The sequence below is a fragment of the Podarcis pityusensis genome (genome assembly GCF_964106645.2).
Source record: "Podarcis pityusensis genome assembly, chromosome: 5".
NCBI classification, from domain to species: domain Eukaryota; kingdom Metazoa; phylum Chordata; class Lepidosauria; order Squamata; family Lacertidae; genus Podarcis; species Podarcis pityusensis.
Window position 1 is genome coordinate 85035636 of NC_138032.1, and position 21591 is coordinate 85057226.

Sequence of the window (21591 nt, forward strand, 5' to 3'; positions counted from 1 at the left end):
TAAGGGTGCTGAGAGTTGCTAGGAGACCTTTGTTCCCCTTGCATAGCTAGAATTCCCATGGAGGTTTAACAGTCAATCCCTCTCCCCGGGGAACTCTTGAGAAATCTAGCTCTGTGAGGGGAATAGGAGCCTCCTAACCCCTCTCAACAACTGTCTGCTCCATCTTCTGGGTGACAACCCTTCAGGTATTTGAAGACCCGCAACATGTCCCCTCCCACCCCATACTTTATATCCTCCTAACTAAACATACCCAACTATCTCAGCTGTTCTTGAGTCCTCATGGGGCTCTGGGCTTGTTGCATGGGGAGCTGAATTGCCCAGTAGAACTTGACCTGGACTCTCCTACATTAGGCACATAATAGGCGGTGATAATAGATAACAGGCAGTGAACGTCCTGTGTGGGTGCCTGGAGGCGGTTGGAGGATGGATGGCGGCTAATGGATTGGGGTTGAATCCTGACAAGACAGAAGTACTGTTCTTTGGGGAAAGGGGCAGGCTGATGTGGAGGACTCCCGGTCCTGAATGGGGTAACTGTGCCCCTGAAGGACCACGTGCGCAGCCTGGGAGTCATTTTGGACTCATAGCTGTCCATGGAGGTGCAGGTCAATTCTGTATCCAGGGCAGCTGTCTACCAGCTCCATCTGGTATGCAGGCTAAGACCCTACCTGCCCGCGGACTGTCTCACCAGAGTGGTGCATGCTCTAGTTATCTCCCGCTTGGACTACTGCAATGCGTTCTACGTGGGGCTACCTTTGAAGGTGACCCGGAAACTACAGCTAATCCAGAATGCGGCAGCTAGACTGGTGACTGGGAGCGGCCACCGAGACCATATAACACCGGTCTTGAAAGACCTACATTGGCTCCCAGTACATTTCCGAGCATAATTCAAAGTGTTGGTGCTGACCTTTAAAGCCCTAAACAGCCTCAGCCCAGTATACCTGAAGGAGCGTCTCCCTCCCCATCATTCAACATGGACATTGAGGTCTAGCGCCGAGGGCCTTCTGGCAGTTCCGTCACTGCAAGAAGCAAAGTTACAGAGAACCAGGCAGAGGGCCTTCTCGGTGGTGGCGCCCACTCTGTGGAACAGCCTCCCATCAGATGTCAAGGAGATAAACAACTACCTGACTTTTAGAAGACATCTGAAGGCAGCCCTGTTTAGGGAAGTTTTTAATGACTGATGTTTTAATGTATTTTTAATCTTTTGTTGGAAGCTGCCCAGAGTGACTGGGGAAATCCAGCCGGGTGGGCGGGATATATATAAATAATATATTCATTATTTTTATTTTTATTTTTATTTGTACACTGCCTATCTGGTTGGGTTGCCCCAGCAACTCTGGGTGACTTCCAACATATATAAAAAAATCACAAAACCTTAAACCTTAAAACCTAGACAGGGCTGCCTTCGGATATATTCTTTTTTTTTTTTTTAATGATATTTATTGAGAATTTTAAGATTAAAAAGAAAAAAAAAGGAAAAAACAAGAGAAAGAGGAAAAAAGAAAAAAGTAGATAAAAGTAACAATTAAACAATACAAATCAATAAAAACCAAAGTCAAAAAGAAAAAACAAAAGACACAATACATCAAAATCAAAAAGCAAAAATAAACAAAAAATTTAAAAACAAATCCAATATTCCCAGATCCTTAACTGTCATTACCTTATTTCATCGACCTCCTCACACCTCCCTTTATTGTATTCTAGTTGTTAATTATGTCAGCAAATCCTTTCCATCTTTCACAATATTTTGTCATTAAATTGCCTTAATCTATTTTAAACTTGTCTTACCATAAAAAACCCCAAAACTTAAAACTTAAATCTTATTTATACCAAATTCTCTTAACCATAACATATTCTTACATAATTCTTTTTAACATTTCTGCTAAAGCCCAATAATTTCATTCCAACATTTTTCTAATACTCATTAATTTTATGATACTTTTCTAAATGAATTTTAAAAACTTTCTTCCAGTCTTCATCCATCGTCTCTTCTTCCTGGTCTCGGGTTTTGTCAGTCCTTTCTATCCCATCCATCTAGTCCATCAACCTGGTGACCTTATGTCCGAGGCTCTTAAGTCTCTTCCATGTCCCTTCCGCAGGTCTTCTTCATATTTATACCTGTACTTTACTTTGTCTTCTGCTCCTTTCACTCGGGGAGACTCCAGGTTGACAATATTTTTGTCCCTTCTCGACAAGTCAGCCCCTTTTCCATAGTCAACACTGAAATCCATGTGGTATTTAAAGGCATGTTTCAAGGTCCCTCCAAAGTTAAAGGCCCCCACAACTCCAAGCTCCCCCCGGCCCAAAGCCAGACTTGAAGGGTCAAAACATCCCTGCATCTATCCAGCCCCCCATCTCCATGCCAAACTGGACTCCATCTCTCCAAATCTGACTTTTTCCAGGTTCGTTCGTCAAATCCAACAACTCATATTCCTGCTGGGCCACAGCTCCCTCCATCTCTGCCACCCGAGGTCCAGCAACAACCTCCTCACTCATCTGATCTGTCAAAGCACATTCCTGGATTAATTCCTGAGTGGGTTTTATATAGGTACCCACTGCCTGTCCAAAATTTCCGATCGCAACAGTCATCAAATCCATCTTCTCATGTAACTGTTCCAATAAAGCACTTGTCTTGCAAAAGGCAAGCACCAGAGCCTCCAAGTACATTCTTGTTCAAGGTCGAAGTCTGGTCCCACGATCTTAATCTACTGCAGCTGCAAAGCTCCCCAGTTCGGTTTCAATAACAGTTTCACAAGCTCCCTCTAGGGGAAACAATTTCTATTTGTATCCATCTTTTCTTTTCTTTCTTTTTTAAAGCAGATCTAGCAACAAAGTTTTCCTTTTTCAGATATTTTGTCAATATTTTGTTCCTTTTAAATGCGAAGGGGAACAATGGAATCAATATGTTTCTCTTCTTTTAACTATCTGTCAAAAACGTTTGTCCATAGTCAATGAACTTCCCCAGAACGTCTGTCCTGACACCCCGCTCCCAGGTTCAAGACGGTGGAAAATTGCCTTTCTTTACTCTCTCAGTCTAAAAAAGGTTCCCCCCTCTTCTCCTGCTTCCAAGGGGGGTTCAGTAATTTTAAATGATGAAAATTTGATCCTTTACAGACGACTTTCTAAACTCTAGCTTGCCGTGTCTTTGCTTTAATTTATCTACAAAAGCGGAAGGCGGACTTCCTGTTTAGACCTTCCCGCTTCAGTGCCAAATTGAAACAAATTTCTTAATCCAATTTTCCGTTCTACTCACGGGCAGTTATCCAATTGTCCACAGGAAAAAGTCAGCGCTCTCCGGCAACAGCAATGCGGCTTCACTCCGTGAAAGAAGCAGTCGATTCAAAGCACCACGCCACTCACCCCCATGTCGCTCCGGAACCCCGAAACCAGGGTTCCCCGCGGGTAGGGGGGGCGCAAAGGTGCCGGCCGAATCCCACGTCCACAGGCTTCTCCCGCCTGTGGTTTTTGATAGGTCTCCGCCTCACCGTGGCGGTTCAGACCCTGTTTTCCACGGAGCGGATTCCTCCCGATCGGAGGAAATCCGCCATTGCCAGAGGCACCAACCCGGAAGTCTGCCTTCGGCTATATTCTAAAGGTTATAGAATTACTTATCTCCTTGACATCTGGTGGGAGGGCGTTCCACAGGGCAGGTGCCACTACCGAGAAGGCCCTCTGCCTGGTTCCCTGTAACAGCAAGGGAACCGCCAGAAGGCCCTCAGCGCTGGACCTCAGTGTCTGGGCAGAACGATGGGGGTGGAGACACTCCTTCAGGTGTTTTACCGAAGGTGGTTGTTTTACCGATGATTTGCAATTGCTACTGGCAATTTGTTCATTTTTCTATATGATTTAAGTTGTAACTGTGATGTGCTGTTCTGTTATTGTTATTTATCGCTTGCGAGCCGCTTTGTGATACATGTGAGTGAAAAGAAGCATGGAAATATATTAAACAAGATGAAATGAAATGTGAGAGGGTTATGTGTTGAATGCATCATTTAAAAAAACCAACCCCACATATTCCTTTACTTAGAAAGCTAGCACATCATGGAGAAGGGTGAACTTTCCTTCTGACATGCTGGTTTTCTACATGCAAGGATTGTGGGGTGAGGAAGTACTAAGCCAGGCTTCCTCAACCTCGGCCCTCCAGATGTTTTGAGACCACAATTCCCATCATCCCTGACCACTGGTCCTGCTAGCTAGGGATCATGGGAGTTGTAGGCCAAAAACATCTGGAGGGCCAAGGTTGATGAGGAAGCCTGTACTAAGCATTCACATACAACCCCCCCCCCATCTCTCTCTCCAGTGTGGTGTAGTGGTTAAGAGCGGTAGTCTTGTAATCTGGGGAACCAGGTTCGCGTCTCCGCTCCTCCACATGCAGCTGCTGGGTGACCTTGGGCTGGTCACACTTCTCTGAAGTCTCTCAGCCCCACTCACCTCACAGAGTGTTTGTTGTGGAGGAGGAAGGGAAAGGAGAATGTTCGCCGCTTTGAGACTCCTTAGGGTAGTGATAGAGTGGGATATCAAATCCAAACTCTTCTTCTTCTTCTCTCTCTCTCTCACACACACACAGTATTAAGTCAAAGGAAAGCTTACCATGTGAAACTGCAACTCCAAACCCTCCAACATTTCTCTGATGAAAAGTGGGACATCTTACCATAACCTCCAAAATTTCTCCCATGAAAATTGGGACGTCCTAAGGAAAAGCAGGACATTCCTGGATCAAATCAGAAACCGGAACCGCTTCTCTAAATCAGGAACGTCCTTGGAAAATAGGGACACTTGGAGACTCTGCAACTATATATTTATATAGTTATAGATTTAGTTATAGATTTAGCCAGACCACCAGCGGTTAGGGTTTAGGCTCCAGCTATTTATTAAGTAGCATTCCATAAATCTCTCCTCCTTAGTTTGGTTTGGTTTTGTTTTGCTCTGGATTGCCAGCAGATGGTGCAATTGCTCCACATCAGACTGGCCTTCTCCCATTTCTAAACTCTACCATCTCAGCCCTGCAAGCTACTGGCGACTCTTCTTCAGCAGGCAACGCGATGGAAAAAGCAGTGGAAACAGCTCAAAAAGCTTAAAACAACTATTTGGGGTGTGGAGTTTTCCCAAAAAATGCTCAACAGTTTGGGTTTGTTCCCCAAAAAGAAAGTTCAACAATTATGTGGGTGTCAGGAATTTTACTTTTTTGAAATATGGCAACCCTATGTGCAGGGAACTTTTTGCCTGCTGAAGAAGAGTCGCCAGTAGCTTGCGGGGCTGAGATGGTAGAGTTTAGAAACGGGAGAAGGCTCTGACTCTCTCTCACACACAGAGAGAAACATCTTGTAGGTGTCTCTCTCATCTGCTGGCTATGCCTCCTACGTGACAGCATGGGACGTGGGTGGCACTGTGGTCTAAACCACTGAGCCTCTTGGACTTGCCAATTTAGGTCAGCGGTTCAACTCCCCGCAACGGGGTGAGCTCCTGTTGCTCTGTCCCAGCTCCTGCCAACCTAGCAGTTCGAAAGCATGCCAGTGCAAGTAGGTACTGCTGCGGCGGGAAGGTAAACGGCGTTTTCGTGCGCTCTGGTTTCCGTCACAGTGTCCCGTTTTACCAGAAGTGGTTTAGTCATGCTGGCCACATGACCCGGAAAGCTGTCTGTAGACAAACTCCGGCTCCCTCGGCCCGAATGCGAGATGAGCGCTGTACCCCATATTCACCTTTGACTGGACTTTACCTTTATCTTTTACCATACTTGACAGAAGACAGTCTTCTATCCAAAGCAGGGACGGCATGTTACGTTTGGCCATTGGAGGTGAAGAGGGAAGAGGCCTTGCCTCCCTGAAGTCTTGCGGATCGGGGCAGTGTGGCAGCAATTCCCAAGTTCCAGCGAGATCCCGTTTGAGAGATCTCGCTGGAAGCCGCCAGCACTTTGCCTCTCTTTTCTAGCAGGAGGGATGGAAAGCCATCCCGGGGATTCCGCCACCCGAGGCGTCTGCCTCATGGATGGGCCAGACTTAATCTGAAGGGCTGTCCTGTCCAAGTCCAATTTAAAGATTAAGAAACCCCCCCAAAAGAGGAGTGCTGCTGGTGGTTTGAAGCTGCCCATCCATTGTTTGTATCTGGGCAGCAGAACTGAGGAGGCAGACACAGATTACCAGAGCAGCTTTTCCGTATTGTATTTCTGTTTAAATTATAGCAATCGAGTCTATATATTTGCACACATATATGTATGGTAACATATGAAGACTATATGTGAATCTGAATCCTCTTTTTTTGGTGGCTGTTTCCCCTTATTTTGGCAATATGCAAGTTGCATCCAATGTGCACACAGTTCCTCACTCCAGAGAGGTCAAAGTTCACATGCCCTGTCTCCCATTCAAGGCTATTTGCATGAAACTCTGGAGACGGAAAGTTGCTTAAACCTTTCTCCCAAGTTACTCCAACTTATTAGCTCAACCTTATTTTGCTTGTTTTTTTCAGCCACTCGGGTCTAGTTCTGATCAGACAAATTAATTCACTATAAACAGATTCAAAAATGGCACTGAATGGCACCTGGAAGCCATTCCTTATAATTTTGGGGGGAACTGAAAAGCAAATGAAGTTCCTTTTGCAGTGGGGCTTGGGGCAATTTTAATTCAATTTAATTGCATTTCAATCATTTGTATATGTATAGGAGCTTCGTCACACTTAATTCTGGGTTTGTGGCCACTAAAAAGTAATGCTGCTGTGTTAAGTTTGAAGGTCCTAATTGTTGGGGGAAATAAATGAAACAGTTGTTCACATTACACTGTGTGTTTTGATGGTTTCTTGTGTCTATTTTATACTCCAGCAGTGCAGCTTGTAAAATTCTGAAGGCTGGAGGGGAGCAGAAGCCAAGGACCACGTGAATCAATTACATAATGAGCTGCGAATCGAACTGGAAACAGAGTTAGTTCTCTTCTGGAGGGGGTGAATGTGAACTGCAACTAATTCCTTTCTAAAATGAACTTCCCAAGCACTGACTCCAGGATGTTCTAAATCAATTTCTCTCTCCATCTCTACAGACTTTAATTTACACATGAGGAACACTTGGTAAACCTTTGTGACCCGCTTGCGAATCACTTTGCAGATAATCTCGCTCGTATCTCAGCTTTAACTTGGGTGTCACATTACTTGCTGTGCTATGAACGTCCTTGCCGTCTCCTCATTGCCACATTTGCTTGGGGTTATGGCAGCCCAAGGACATTGGTAAGTTACTTGGAAGACCCGAAATCTGCATATCATTTGCACACTTGAGCTTTGCCTTGCTGAGCTAAATAGAGCCACCAGAACAAAGGGGGCTCAACTGCTGGGTAAAGGTAAAGGGACCCCTGACCATTAGGTCCAGTCATGGATGACTCTGGGGTTGCGATACTCATCTCGCTTTATTGGCCGAGGGAGCCGATGTACAGCTTCCAGGTCATGTGGCCAGCATGACAAAGCCGCTTCTGGCGAACCAGAGCAGTGCACAGAAACACCCTTTACCTTCCCGCCGGAGCGGTACCTATTTATCTACTTGCACTTTGACATGCTTTCGAACTGCTAGGTTAGCAGGAGCAGGGACCGAGCAACGGGAGCTCACCCCGTCGCGGGGATTTGAACCGGCGACCTTCTGATCAGCAAGTCCTAGGCTCTGTGGTTTAACCCACAGTGCCACTCGCCAACTGCTGGGTAAAGGAGACAGTAAATGCTTCCTGGATGGAAAGAACAGTCCCTGTAATCTTGAAGGCTAGGCGAGTCCAGTCCTGTAGAAAACCTTTTCTAGATCCCACATATTTCAATATTAGTAAGTCTCCAATGTCCTGTTGAGCAAGATTGGGGCTTTTAAAATGATTGCTTTGCATCCATCTGTCTCAGGAAACAATACAGTGAACCTCCGGGGGTGAAGTCAAATAAATGAAGTGACCTCCCCGGGGCACAAGCCTGGGCAGTGTCTATGGAGGTCCTGGGCTGCCCAGACCACAAGACCCACCCCCTCGGCCTCGCTGACATGGTCAAAGGAAAGCAGAGCAGTAAGTTTGGCACCAGCTGGGTTGCAGGAGTTGCCAGGAGGCGGACAAGGAAGCATCCAACCACCTTAGGGACTCCACTCCTGATCTGTGTAGGGCTTAACTCCTTATCCTTTTCTTCTCCCGAAGATATCTGCAAGGCAGTGGAGCTTTAGGATCAGAATGCTCCTTCTCCCAGATGGGCTGCCTTCCCAGGTTGACAAGCCCCATTTGCCCCTTTTCAATAATCCCAATGATCTAAATCAGGAAGGGGGCATCCATTGCCCCTCCAGGTCTGGAGAGTAGCAATATGAGAATGGGCCTGTTCTGCAGTGGCTCCATCTGTGGAATGCTTTCCCCAGGGAGGTTTGGCTGGTGCCTTCATTATACACCTTTAGGCACTAGGCAAAAGGTTTCTCTTCAACCAGGCCTTTGCCTGGTTAACATCCGATATCCTTTTAAATGTGTTTGTGGGAGGTAGGGGGGCTATTGGTTTGTTTTTCTTGTTGTATTTTTTTTTACCTCTTATTTTTATGTTGTGAACCGCCCTGAGATCTATGGATGAAAAGCAGTACACAAATTTAATAAATAACCATATTTTTTAAAAAAACGCAGAGGAACAAACCTTTTACTATCTCTTGTAGACCCACCATTTAGGGGTAATACAGGGCTAGGATGTGTAGCAAGCTATTCTCAACATCTGTGAGAAAGCAATTGATGGAGGTGCTTTAAAAAACCCCAGACGCTGCAACCAATAGCTCCCGAAGCCAACAGGCACCGAGAACAGTTTCACGCATGAACCAAGCATGGGCGCATTCTACAATGTGTCAAAATAAATGTATGTACCCAATGCAGCTATGAAACACTATTCAGGAATGTCTTTCCCTCATGTAATTAGGACTGTATGAGGCAGGGTGCAGGCAAGCACGCTAGCTCTGCCACTTTCATTGTCTCGGGGTTTCTAAATTCTGTGGGGAGCCTATGCAAGTAGAGCAGACTCCCCACAGCAGATGTTTGCCCTCCAACATGTAGAGGGGGGCAGGGACAGAGCTAATACATCTCAACTCTTCCAATCTCCATGTTGAGGGGCACAGCACCTAAGGAGGGCAAGCGAGGGGGCAATCTCTGTACCTCTTCCTCCCAAAGCCGCTTCCATTTCATATTGCTGGCATATTTTGTTAATAGGCAAGAAGAGAAGCAGCCCTTGGGTGGTTCAAGCCCACCCATGGACAACTGAGGGCATGATTCCTGCATTTCAGCGGCTTGGATGACCCTCGAGGTCCCTTCCAACTCTACAATTCTATGATTCCTTAAAGGTAAAGGGACCCTTGATCATTAGGTCCAGTCGTGGCCGACTCTGGGGTTGCGGCGCTCATCTCGCTTTATTGGCCAAGGGAGCCGGCGTACAGCTTCCGGGTCATGTGGCCAGCATGACTAAGCCGCTTCTGGCGAACCAGAGCAGCGCACGGAAATGCCGTTTACCTTCCCACCGGAGTGGTACCTATTTATCTACTTGCACTCTGACATGCTTTCGAACTGCTAGGCTGGCAGGAGCAGGGACCAAGCAACGGGAGCTCACCCCATTGAGCAGATTCAAACCGCCGACCTTCTGATCGGCAAGTCCTAGGCTCTGTGGCAGCACTAAACGACTGACCCAAGAGTAGTACTCCACTCAAAAGATCTCGCTAAGCCATGGCCAAACTCAAGAAATCCCCAGATTGGACATTTAACTGCTTCGGCAAACTGGAGTCATAGCAAATGCTCCAGAACGCCGAAGAGAAAGGGCACCTGGAACAACAGGCAGCTTTTTTTAAAGCAAAATTAAGGCGGACCTCAGCCCTCCCTATCAATAACTTCAACATATCTGGAGGCACAAGTATGTGTGTGTATTTGTTTTATTCATAATTTTCGAATTGCCTTGGGATACCAAAAGTATTTCTAGTTAAGGTGATTTTAACAAAACCGTTGACCTTACTTTTCAGAACATCCACTGATCCATTCTGTTATTTCAATGGCTATTATCACGTGTTAAAAGAAACATAACATGCACACATGTGTACAGGTTTTCATAAAGTCTATTTCATTATTTGTGGGTAGCGCATTCAACAGTTAAATACATTTAAATAATGTATTATGTAGTGACTGCACTAATGCAGAATTGAGAACTAGATAGGTAACCAATTTAACTAAAAACCAGCTAACAAGTAACTGCCTAAATACTCTGAATACAGCTCTTGTTCTAGGCCATCCATCTGAGTAGGAAAAAAAGCCCCCCGGGTCACACTGGAAATACATTTTTAAGGCCATATTCTTCTGATATCCCATTTCCTGCGGCAGCTTTCTTCACACTTCTTAAGCCTCCAATTCTAGGCCAAGACCAAGTTTGTGTCCACCAGCATTGATGTTCTTCCCATCGATTAGGGCAGACAGAGTGAGCTTCACACCTGCAGATCAATAGAACCAAAGGGTTTTAGAGAAAGCAAGGTCCACTGAACACATCAGTTGCTGCTAACATTCTTCAGTGCTCAAAGGTAGTAAATTATATTGAAACACACATGGATGCCGACGCCAGTGGGATTAGAAGCATCATGCTTCACACAAAGGTGCCTACGTACCAGTTAAGTTGCAGAGACACTTAAAAAGGAATGTTTCAAACTTTCAAAGTAAATCCTTTTTGAAGAGGCAAGTTCTGCTACTCTGAGAAATGTCAACTTTTTTTTGCAATTCATCTTTATTGCTTTTAACAAAAAATGCTTTCTTAACGTAAAATCACAGTACTGTATAAAGTTTCAGTTTCCTGTTAATGTGCATGTGTTTCTAAATCATAATAAAGAAAAACAAAGATATATTCTTACTCATTCAACACATTAATATTCTAATTACTTCTGACTTCCCTCCCCTTTTTACTTGGGTCCTTTAGAGTTCTTGGCTGAATGCGTATCATAATAAATCTAGTTTATTGGTAACCATTTTTTCACTACTTTTTGATGATTCTCATTACAAGAGTTAATCTAAACCAGTCAAAAAATTTAATTCTCCGCAGTGGTCTTTCAGGTATTGTTTAAATATATTCCAGTCTTTATTAAATTTTTGTTTCACTTGATCCCTTATCTGTCCTGTCAGTTTATCCATCTTGGTGCATTCCATTAGTTTAATCAGCCAATCTTTTTTTGATGGTATCATCTCACTTTTCCAATTCTGTGCAATCAAAACTCTCGCTGCCGTGGTGGCATACATAATTTCTTTAAATTTCTAGGAATCTCCCTCCCGATAATCCCTAAAAGAAATGCCTCAGGGGTTTTGGGAAATGAAATTTTGAAGATCTTTTTCAACTCGTTATAGACTGAATCCCAAAATTCCCTCATTCTTTTACAAGTCCAACAGACATGGTACATTGATCCCACCGCCTCCTTACATTTCCAACATCGGTCTGAATTATTTTTGTACACTATCGCTAATTTCCTTGGTGTTATATACCAACGATAGATAGCCTTCATGTAATTTTCCTTACTAGAATAACACATGCTGTGAACTTAATTTTTGCCATTCTGAGAGTTGTATGTTATGACCTAGATCTCTTGCCCATTTTACCATGGCTGATTTTTACCTCCTTGTCCTTCACTGACCATTCTAATAAGATTTTATACATTTTTGACAGTGTTTTCTCATCGTTATATATTAAGTCTCTTTCGAACCTTGAATGGAGAACTACCAACTTCCAAGAACATGTTAACAACAGACTCCAGCCACCATTAACCTACATATTAATCAAAAGCTTCAATATCTCTTACATTCTTATCAAAATTATTTACCTGGCCTCAGGGTCTGGGTGTACCCAACTCCAACTAGACTAGAGTTGTTCACTTTTGCCTGCAAAACAACGAGAAGCAAGATGACATTTTTATCAATCCTTTGTGTGTCACAATATGTTGTGCCCTAATTTTAACATCCCTTTGCCCTGCTCCAAAGAATATAGTGCCCAACTAGAGGAAGAAGGCAGCACTCGCAACCGGAGTGTAATCTAGGATAAGCTTTCTTCAAACTGCTTTTTCAACTTATGATGACCAGGCTTCAAATAATCTCTCTCTCATCCCCTCGCCATGGCAACACCAAACCCAGGGCTTCCTCCTAAAGGATGAGCGAGGTGGGCAAGATGAGTACCAGCCCCAAAAGCTCACAAATTGGCTTTAGCCAAGTAATGATGAATGCAACTGTGCTTCCCCACACTCCCTCAAGCTGGAGGGAGAGCACAAGAGCACAGAGCCTTGTCTTTGTACACAACTGGGCTGCTGGAGTTGCAACGGCCCAGTCGCGGCAGAGACACACCCCTGCTGCCCCTCACCAGAGGAGAATGAAGAGGTCATGTTGTATCATCTCTGGTTCTGCCAAGTGGTTAAAACTTCCGCTGTCCAGCAGGTATAAAGGAAGAGAGGCAGCGTGCTTCTGCAGCCCTTCTCTAGCTCAGAACTGGGTGACGGATTCACACTTCTGCTTGTCCCTGACCTTCTCCTGCATTCCAGTGATGTTATCACGAGACCAGGGACATGGCTCACGGGAGTAGGAGCATGTCCTGACAACCAAACATTTTTTGTTGGCTACCAAGGGCTGCCAGAATTTGTAGGCAGAAGATAATCACTAGTCCTCAGGACTGTTCCAACCAGGAGATCTATGCAACTGAGGACTGTTCCAACCAGGAGATCTATGCAACTAGGGTTTTCTTCCCTTTTCTTTTGCTTTAAAGCCTGTTTCTACTATGACAGAGCTTCCAATCTTGTCATGCGCAATGGAAATAAGAGATGGGTTAGTATTTATATACTGCCATCTATGTACGTGAGTCTTAGCAAAGAATGAGGCCACAGGTCAAAGGAACCCATTACAGCCATACCAGGCAAAAGCCTCAGAAGTAGTGCTATTCACTACAATATTGGACTGTTATAATCTCCATCAAATATCTGTAAAGCACTTTAAACATGCAGTAGGATGCTTTATACTGTTTTATCTTAACTTTACAACCGTTCCCTTCAGGTCGTTTATTCCTAATTTTACTGATGGGGGTAAAAGATAATGGCACACCTACAGTCAAATTTACAGCTCAAAACACAGCTGTGGGAAACCTTGCCCCAATGCAATCAAGTCCCTGCTATGTAATTAGACCTCATTTCCATTCATGAGTGAACCTTACCAGAATTCTTAGAACATACAGTCATACCTTGGAAGTCAAACAGAATCCGTTCTGGAAGTCCGTTCGACTTCTGAAACATTTGACTTCCAAAACGCAACTCCTGCAACCAGTCTGAAGCTACGGAAGCTCCATCGGACGTTGGCGTCCAAAAACAGTTCGAAAACTATAACACTCACTTCTGGGTTTTGATCGTTCAGGAGCCAGAACATTCGACTCCCAAGGCGTTCAGGAGCCGAGGTATGACTGTACACAGCTTTTTCTGCTACACACAAAGCAATTCATCTGTGTAAACTTACGAAACAGGGGTGGGAATGACCCTGACCCCTCAAAAACTCCAAATAGATGCTGCCCATCAATGTGGATGATACTGAGGTAGACAAATTATCTGTCCTTGCACAAGGTGGCTTCGGTTATGTTCTTAACCATTTTGCCGGGCTAGATCTCACTTGGAGAAAATGGTGCTACTGAGAGTCCGCACTGTTTCATTCAGACTATGAAGCCATTAAGAAAAGTTGTCCATGCCAAAGTTGGAGTTAGGCTGCTCACAAAGGTAAACTCAGGCACGAACAAAGGCCAGTTAGGAGATGCTCATTCAAGCTAGGATGGGGAGGGGGGCTTCTCATGGTAAGGGATATAGAAGTTTTCTATGTATAGTTTTGTGGACCAAGACAGCTATGGCATTTTCTTCTATAGTTCTACTTACGGAAATAGAAGCGGTAGGATCCAACAGGTACTTTGCTGCAATTCCAAAACGAGTGCTATTGCTGCCCGCTGCCCAGTTAAGGTTTACAGCAGTCTCAAGGTTGTCGCTGACTTTTTGGTAAATTGAGCCACCGAACTCCGACCCATCGTTGCTGAAAAATAGTTTTGAAATGGTTTTTTTATTCAAGTGATAAAATAAAGAAAAGCTTCAAATGAAGAAGAGCATTGAGGCTTCCCTGTGACATAGTAAGTGACTGCATTTGAGGGTGGTAGTGGGAGATAAAAACCCTGGCTCACCCTACAGAAAGTGCAAACATAATACAAAATGCAAACATTTAGGCAGTCTTCCATTTCCCTTTGAAAGGCATTATAGTAACTTGTGACCCTGAAGTCACACTGGCAAGAATAATAGATTTCGTCAATTTTTTCCTTTGCAGTCGTTATGTTTATGAAAGTGCTGTGAAAAGTGGCTTAAGACACTGCTGGTTAAGTAAAAGGCTACAACGATGGTAAGCCACAACAGATTCTTTTGCTCTGTTCATGAATATTCAGTTCTCTTCCACCTCACCAAATACCCTGTAGTACATTAGCGTTCCAGGCCCGACTGATCTATGCACTAACTGCCAACTGAACTAAAAGGTAAAAAAGGTAAAGGACCCCTGGATGGTTAAGTCCACTCAAAGGCGACTATGGGGTTGTGGCGCTCATCTCGCTTGCAGGCCAAGGGAGCCGGCATTTGTCCACAGACAGCTTTCCGGGTCATTTGGCCAGCATGACTAAACCACTTCTGGCGCGATGGGACACTGCAACGAGTGCCAGAGCGCATGGAAATGCCGTTTACCTTCCCGCTGCAGCGGTACCTATCTACCTGCACTGCTATGCTTTCAACCTGCTAGGTTGGCAGGAGCTGGGACAGAGCAACAGGAGCTCACCCTGTTGCGGGGATTTGAACCGCCAACCTTCTGATCGGCAAGCCCAAGAGGCTCAGTGGTTTAGACCACAGTGCCACCCGCATCGCAGCTGAACTACAGCAGCAGGCCCACCAGTAACTTTTCAAGTAGGAAGATTTCCTCAAGGCACTCCTTCCTGCTGCTACTCAAGAGAAGAAGCTGGAGCTCAGGAAATGCAGAACTGATTTGTTATCTACTGCTTTTTTGTATTTTTACAGTTGCTATGATAATTGCTTTTGTTTCTGATGTTTTTGATCTGTTTTATATTTGTTTTATGGTTCTCTTTTGCAGGCTATCTTGCCTCAGCATAAGGGAGCTTCCCATGTTCCCAAGAATGGGAGAGAAGAGACCCAATGTCTGCCTCCAACAAATACACAACCATCTCTTTCTAGTTATATGGAGAGGAGCAAGAGTACACCCGTTCTTCCCACCTGTTCTACGCTTTGCCCCATCTCCAGTGTCCCCAGGATGTCCACAATGGGATGGGGGCACAATGGCAGGACAATATTAAAAAATGGGAGAATGCACATGTAAGATTGTCATTTGGAGGCCCAGATTGAACAAAGGTCAGTTGCTGGATTAGGACTGGAAAATTTAATTGCACAAAACAGGCGTGCATGTAGAGGTAGTATTCAAACAGGCATCCAGGAATGGGGCAGGGCAAACACAAGGGAGAAGTATTGTCCAATCCAGCCCAAGGTTTCTCAGAGGCTGGAAAAAGGGATATGGCTCTGCAAACACTTGTTTTCTGGCCCTCAAAAAGAGACAGCCGCATACAAACTGATGCCATGTAGTTGGAAACTTCAGAACGCACACACAAAAATCAGTACTAAAAGGTATGAAATACATTTTTCTCAAACGCTTGTACTTCCTTGCTTATTTTACAGTTCTTTAGTTTAGATTATAGCTTGTTGTTAAAGCTAACAGTTTAGAATACAGCCTCTCAGAAAGCCTTCCATATCACACTACAATTGCAAACCACCATTTCTTTTAAGTAACTGAAACCTCAATTTTCTGTTGGGCTTTCAATGCAACTCAGGTTGCCTTGTCTCTGTTAATTCAACTTGCCTAGTTAAAAAGGTACTGTAGTCTTCCAACTAATCAAGATGTTCCATGCAGTTTTAGGGGCGAAACTTAATTTAATAATAATATTCAATTAACTAAACACTATTAATATATAACATAACTGCAAGTACTTGACAATGATTTTTAATGATTCCTATGCAATTTTACACATTTTACTTACCTAGCAAAACTAAATTATATTAATTTAACAAAAATATATTTTGAATTTACAAGCCATGTTACAATTTTTTTTAGCACCCCTCATTTTTTGAAATCGGAAGTTGAAAACTCCAACACACTCTAATGCAGTATTTATCAATGAGAAACTGCAAGTTGTCATACCAATTTGTACTAGATCATATCCAGTTGAAGTTGTGTGAAATAAAACTACTCACTGGAGCATGAAACCTAAGTTGGGAAGGTAGCCCATTTTTTTAAAAAAATGCATGCATGAACTTTTAAAAAATACTTTTTAAAAACAACTAATATACTTTAGAACAATGCTTAAAAAGTACTTCTGCTATTGTAGACCTTCAAAATTTATTTTGATAATTAATCACCTAGCAAAAAATCTATTCAGAATGTAGGCATATTCAGTGCTACTACAGCTCCAACAATGAAATTATTTCACCTAGTTTTCAAGATTTCTGGATACCTTCATTAACTGCAATCGTGTTAGCTTCTGATACTTACACATTGGTGTGCAACTGGAAGTCTCCAGTCTTGTATCCCACAGAGAAGTTATTCCTTGTCAACTTGGATTTGGCACTATCAAAGGTCATTTGGTAGCCGGCAAGCCAGCCCTCATAACCCAAGACAACTGTACCATGGATGGCAGGTCCAGCAAAATCAAAGTCAACATCACAACCGAGGTTTATACATTCACGCTTATAAGCAGATTTGATTTTTCCACTTTTCTTTCTGGAAAAAGAAATATGTAAGAAAAAAACCCGCTCTTCCCCTGGAATGCACAAGTTATACTGATTCTCATCTTAAGCAGATAAATTAAAGATGTCCACGTAGTCCAAAATGTGAGTATTCACTAGATCAAGAGCCACAGAGCTGACCTGTGGTTACAAGAAGGAGATCTGTATGTTTAAGGGGCAACAGAGTTTGTAGAATGACTTTCCTTGAAATTAGTAATTCAACTCTACAGTAGGAAACTTGTTCAACGTCAAATTCCTGGCACCTCTAGGTAGGGCAGGAAAATCATGGGGAGCTGCTGGGAATCGGACCTATGGCCTCACTTGGTGTTAAGTGGTTAACTAGAAGCATATCATGGGGTAAAGGGAAATTAGTAAGTTTATTATATGCCACTCATGTATACAAATATTTGCCTATCATTCTTCCCCATGAGCCAGGCAGAAGCCAAGCCTAAGACAATCAGTAACTCTTGCCCTTGCAGAGCAGATAAACTGATTCAGCAGTTTAAGTTGTTTTATTCAGAATTTAGGAACTGAGGCAGTTCAAACACAAGTTAATGGAGGCTTTCCCCACTTACTACTATCTATTTGATAACAATATCTGCTACTACATTTTATGAAGAGAAGTCTGGATTCTGTGACACCAACTAAAAAACAGCTTCATACTGTCTGCTCTGGTTATAACTGGCATTTGGAGACAGAAAAGTGTCTTTTGCCAGGTCAGATGAATAGCCATTACTGTACGTTTGGCTGCTTTTCCTCTGTCACATGTTTTTGGGATCATCTGCTTGAATTCACTGAGATTTTATAGAATTATTCCTTGAACCATGGGCATGAGGCACCATGTATCTGCCTGAGATGTATTATAAAATTAAGACAAATTAAAGTAAGTATTATGTGTGGTGTGAATTCATTTTGTACATTTGTGTTTTTTTGTTTTTAAAGACCACAGTATGTGTCCAGCCACTGAAGTCTTCTTCAGTAGCATTCATTAACCCATCTCTCACTTTCAGTGTAATCAACGTGGAACATGCCAAGACTTAAGAGGGAAAGAACTTACCCGGTGTTTGGTGAGAAAGTTGTGTCAAATGTCAACTTCAAACCTTTGGCAAGCTAGTTTAGAGAGGGGGAAAAAGTTATGAATTAGCAGATGTAAAAAGTGACTTCCACTTAACTTTTCAGCAAATCGAAATTCAATTACCTGATCTTCAATTGCCATTTCTGTTCCCAGAGTGTTATCCGTGTTCCATTTTTCTGTGAAAGTGACACCATACTCAGACCACTTGTATTTTGTCTCCAAGCTCCCATTCACTTTTCCTGTGTCTGTGTTTGATGAACCAGCTGTTGCGAACTCCTAGCAGGACAATGCAGGTGGGAAGAAAAGGTTTAACAAACCGAAGGGGAATACAGAGAGGAGTAATTACTACTACGACTATTATAATATCCCTTCTTTTTTCTTGACAGGACTCAAGGCAGCTTACAGATAAAAATAAGAACTTGTTTTACCAAAAAACCCTGCAGCTTTCTGTAAGTTTCTGACGTAACTAATTGGATGGACCTTTGAGTTTCAATGCCATTGACAATGACTTACTGAAATTCTGAAGAATCGGACAATCTGTATATCTCTGCTACAATTGCGATTATGCTCAAAGTGTCACTGCAACTTGTGTTATAAAAACCTCAAACAACACTCAGAGCAACCAGAAACTCCTGGTCCATTTATGACAAACTGGTCTGTAGCAAACTATATGTTACTTCTTTGGGCAAAATTTGAAGAAAGCACCACAAGTTCCAAATTTTACTATGAATATAGAGAAGAGGAAGGGCGAGAACAAAGTACACAAACCTGGTCATTCTTGTTTAACACGTTATGCATGAAAGACCCTGGTGATCAAGCTACTTAATTATGGGGCCTGAGGTATTATTAACCTGTACTTTAAAAGGAATCACACAATGACCAAAAAGAAATGTAATTTCTCAGTTCAGGCAATCGTACAAACCATGATTTGGAAGATCAGAAAAAATGCTCCCTCCTTCATTATAGGGATCCAAATTGAGCATCTATGCTAATACTGTTAATACTGAAATTGTGGCTTGCAAACCCATCTGAAACTATAGCTTTGAGATTAGCATTAGTTTGCCCAGCTTGGACTTCAGAACAAACTATGATTATTACAGATGAGAAAAGGGAGAGGCAAGGAGCTTGCAAGGGAAGGAAGAGAAATGAGTCCATGGCAGATTCCCCATTCAGCTGTCACATCAGAACACTGCATGTTAAACAAAGTCAACTTAGTTTGCAATTAGACTAGAAAGATTCCCTTAAAAGAAAAGAGAAAGAGGAAAGGAAATAAAATCACTTTCTCCTTCATTTCTATGTGCTTGAAATCTTATGGGGGGGGGAGCTTACAACATAACAATTTGGAATTGAATTTGTTTTGAACTGTTTTTAATGTTGCATTTTAAATTGCTGAGACCTTCCCTGGGACCTTAAGATGAAGGGAGGGTAAATAATAATAATGCCTCATGGAGACAAGTTTAACCCATGGCCTTTTGCTTGTTAAGATGTTTTCAATGATTTTAATATTCTTGTCACCTTGGCACCATGTGATGAAGGGCAGATTACTACTATTACTACTACTACTACTACTACTGCTGCTGCTGCTGCTGCTGCTGCTGCTGCCTGGGGAGGGGAGAAAGGGAGTGTGGGAAGGCTGAGAAGGGTCTGGAGCCCTCACCACCACATTTCAGAGGTTATGAGCTACTGTTTAATATTACACCAAAATGCACTTACCACGCCACTTGCAGATTTCGTTTTCACATCCAATTTCACCAGACCAAAACCTTGACAGACAAAACTGGAATTACTACTGCCCTTTTATACAACATGCCAGTTTTTCAAGAAGTTAACACTATAGCCAAGCTTGAATAAAATTCCAGGCAGAGTCATAAGAAAACATTACAGTGGAGCCCCGCAAGACGAAAAACCCGCTAGACAAAAGGGTTTTCCGTTTTTCGATGCGCTTCGCAGGTCGAATTTCCCTATGGGCTTGTTTCGCAAGACGAAAATGTCTTGCTAGTCTTGAGATTTTTTTCGCTCCCCCCCCTTTTTCCAAGCCGCTAATAGCCTTTTAGCCGCTAAGCTGCTAAGCCTTTAATAGCCGCTAAACCGCTAATAGCGCTAAGCCGCTAAGTCACAAGACGAAAAAGCCGCTAGACGAAGAGACTCGCGGAACGGATTAATTTCGTCTTGCGAGGCACCACTGTACGCTGCTCTCTTCCTGGTTGCATCGCTGTAACTGTAACAAAATTCTGATCTTAGGACATCTACATCTCTGATGAATGAGCAAGGGCTCTTTCACTAAAGCATTGCTTTTATTTAACTACAGTGATAGTAAAGCATTCTACAACTGAAATGACCATCTACATGGATCTAATCAATTTCTCTAGCAACATCAAGAAAAAAGTTCATTTATTGCATATACTGCACATGCTAGTTCCCAGAACAGATGGGGGAAAGGCTTTTAAAAACTGAAATATTAGAACAAGGACCCACCCCCAAAAGAATTCACACCAAGCTTTTAGTGGGAGCAAAAGCATTTTACAGAGGAGGCCCAGGACATGCTACTTTCCGATGGGTTCCTAACCAACTCTAAAGCGTCTTTGCCTACCTTAGGGAGCCAGGGACTGCATCTATCTCACCCCACACCCTTCTGAAAGATTCACTGTTGGACCAAAGAAAACTCAACAGACCTTTGCTAGACCAAAAGCAATCTAAAAATCCATTTATGGCTTCCATGATCCCCTTGAAGCTTTGGCAATGCGGAATGAAATCATTTTGTTCTTTGCCAAAGCTCAGCAGAGCAGAACCCAATATTTACCTGGGAGATATTTACTTAGATGCACCCCACAGTAGTTAGTATGGAATATGAATATGTAAATAGTTTCATGAAAGCAGTCATTGCTCAATTTAGAACCCAGAAACAAGAAATCAATTCTCCTTGCATTCCCCCAGCAAGGCTCTCTCCTAGCAAGCTGTTTTGCCCGGGGGGGGGGGGGTGTATGCCCCATTTGCATTATACATTTAAAGCAGTATCATAGCACTTTAAATAGTTAAGTATGCTAAGAGCTGATAGGAGTCCCCATTCCTCTTCTGAGGAAGTATACACAGAGTTCTATGGGAAGGGGACTATAGTTAAGCCCCGCTGGGAACTGTAGCTCCTTGAGAAGACTGGGATTATCCTACTGTACCCAGGATTCTTTGGGGAATCCCTAACTGTTTCAAATGGTTCATTCATTCATTTGGTTAATAAAACTTACTGTACAGCTTGATTATAACAAAACAAAGTAAAACCAGCAACCTCAAAGTGGTTTTAAGTGTTTCTTCTAATGTCAGTGAACATGCAATTCTGCGCTGACATTAGAAGAGAAACAGAGCAGAATCTTTGACACCGTTATAAAACAATACACAAATTAACACAAGGAAAAAAGCAGCAGCTCTTTCAGAATCCCCCTTTTCCCAGTACATTGTTTATTTCCACAAACGCAAAAATGCATCCATCAGTGCTTTCTGTTCAGGGGCATTCAACCCATCAGGTTCTCAGCTGCTGGTGAGTGAAATTTTTAACTGCCTCAGGACCTTATCCCTCCCAATAACCTCATAAACTCCCACCCTGCTCCTGGTGCCCTGCAACCCCCAAGGAAGAACCATCCCACAGTTTGAAAACTAAGGTTTCCCTCGCTGGAAATCAGCTACCAGCACTAGTAGGGGGGAATATTGTTAATTC

General features: G+C 43.2%; 1 protein-coding gene and 1 long non-coding RNA gene across 7 annotated transcripts in view; one reads left to right on the forward strand and one right to left on the reverse strand.

The window, feature by feature from the left end:
• LOC308478246 lies at positions 1-19175 on the forward strand. Of its 4 annotated transcripts, none has more exons than XR_013986958.1 (4): positions 1-185; positions 6809-7206; positions 7855-8823; positions 18272-19175. It is a non-coding gene; the product is annotated as an uncharacterized lncRNA (long non-coding RNA). The 4 variants fall into 4 exon arrangements; XR_013986959.1 differs by lacking the exon at positions 7855-8823 and adding an exon at positions 15111-15385 and having other exon boundaries at positions 36-185; XR_013986960.1 differs by lacking the exon at positions 7855-8823 and having other exon boundaries at positions 36-185.
• VDAC2 (voltage dependent anion channel 2) overlaps positions 9863-21591 on the reverse strand; it is a 20900-nt gene continuing 9171 nt past the window's right edge. For all 3 annotated transcript variants that reach the window (XM_081007677.1, XM_081007679.1, XM_081007678.1), the window contains 7 exons: positions 19599-19648; positions 18009-18161; positions 17868-17920; positions 16578-16805; positions 13871-14021; positions 11798-11855; positions 9863-10429 (listed from right to left, as the gene is read on the reverse strand). In XM_081007677.1, coding sequence (XP_080863803.1) covers positions 10338-10429; positions 11798-11855; positions 13871-14021; positions 16578-16805; positions 17868-17920; positions 18009-18161; positions 19599-19648 — 785 coding nt within the window. In that variant the 3' untranslated portion in view covers positions 9863-10337. The remainder of the gene's footprint in view (positions 10430-11797; positions 11856-13870; positions 14022-16577; positions 16806-17867; positions 17921-18008; positions 18162-19598; positions 19649-21591) is intronic.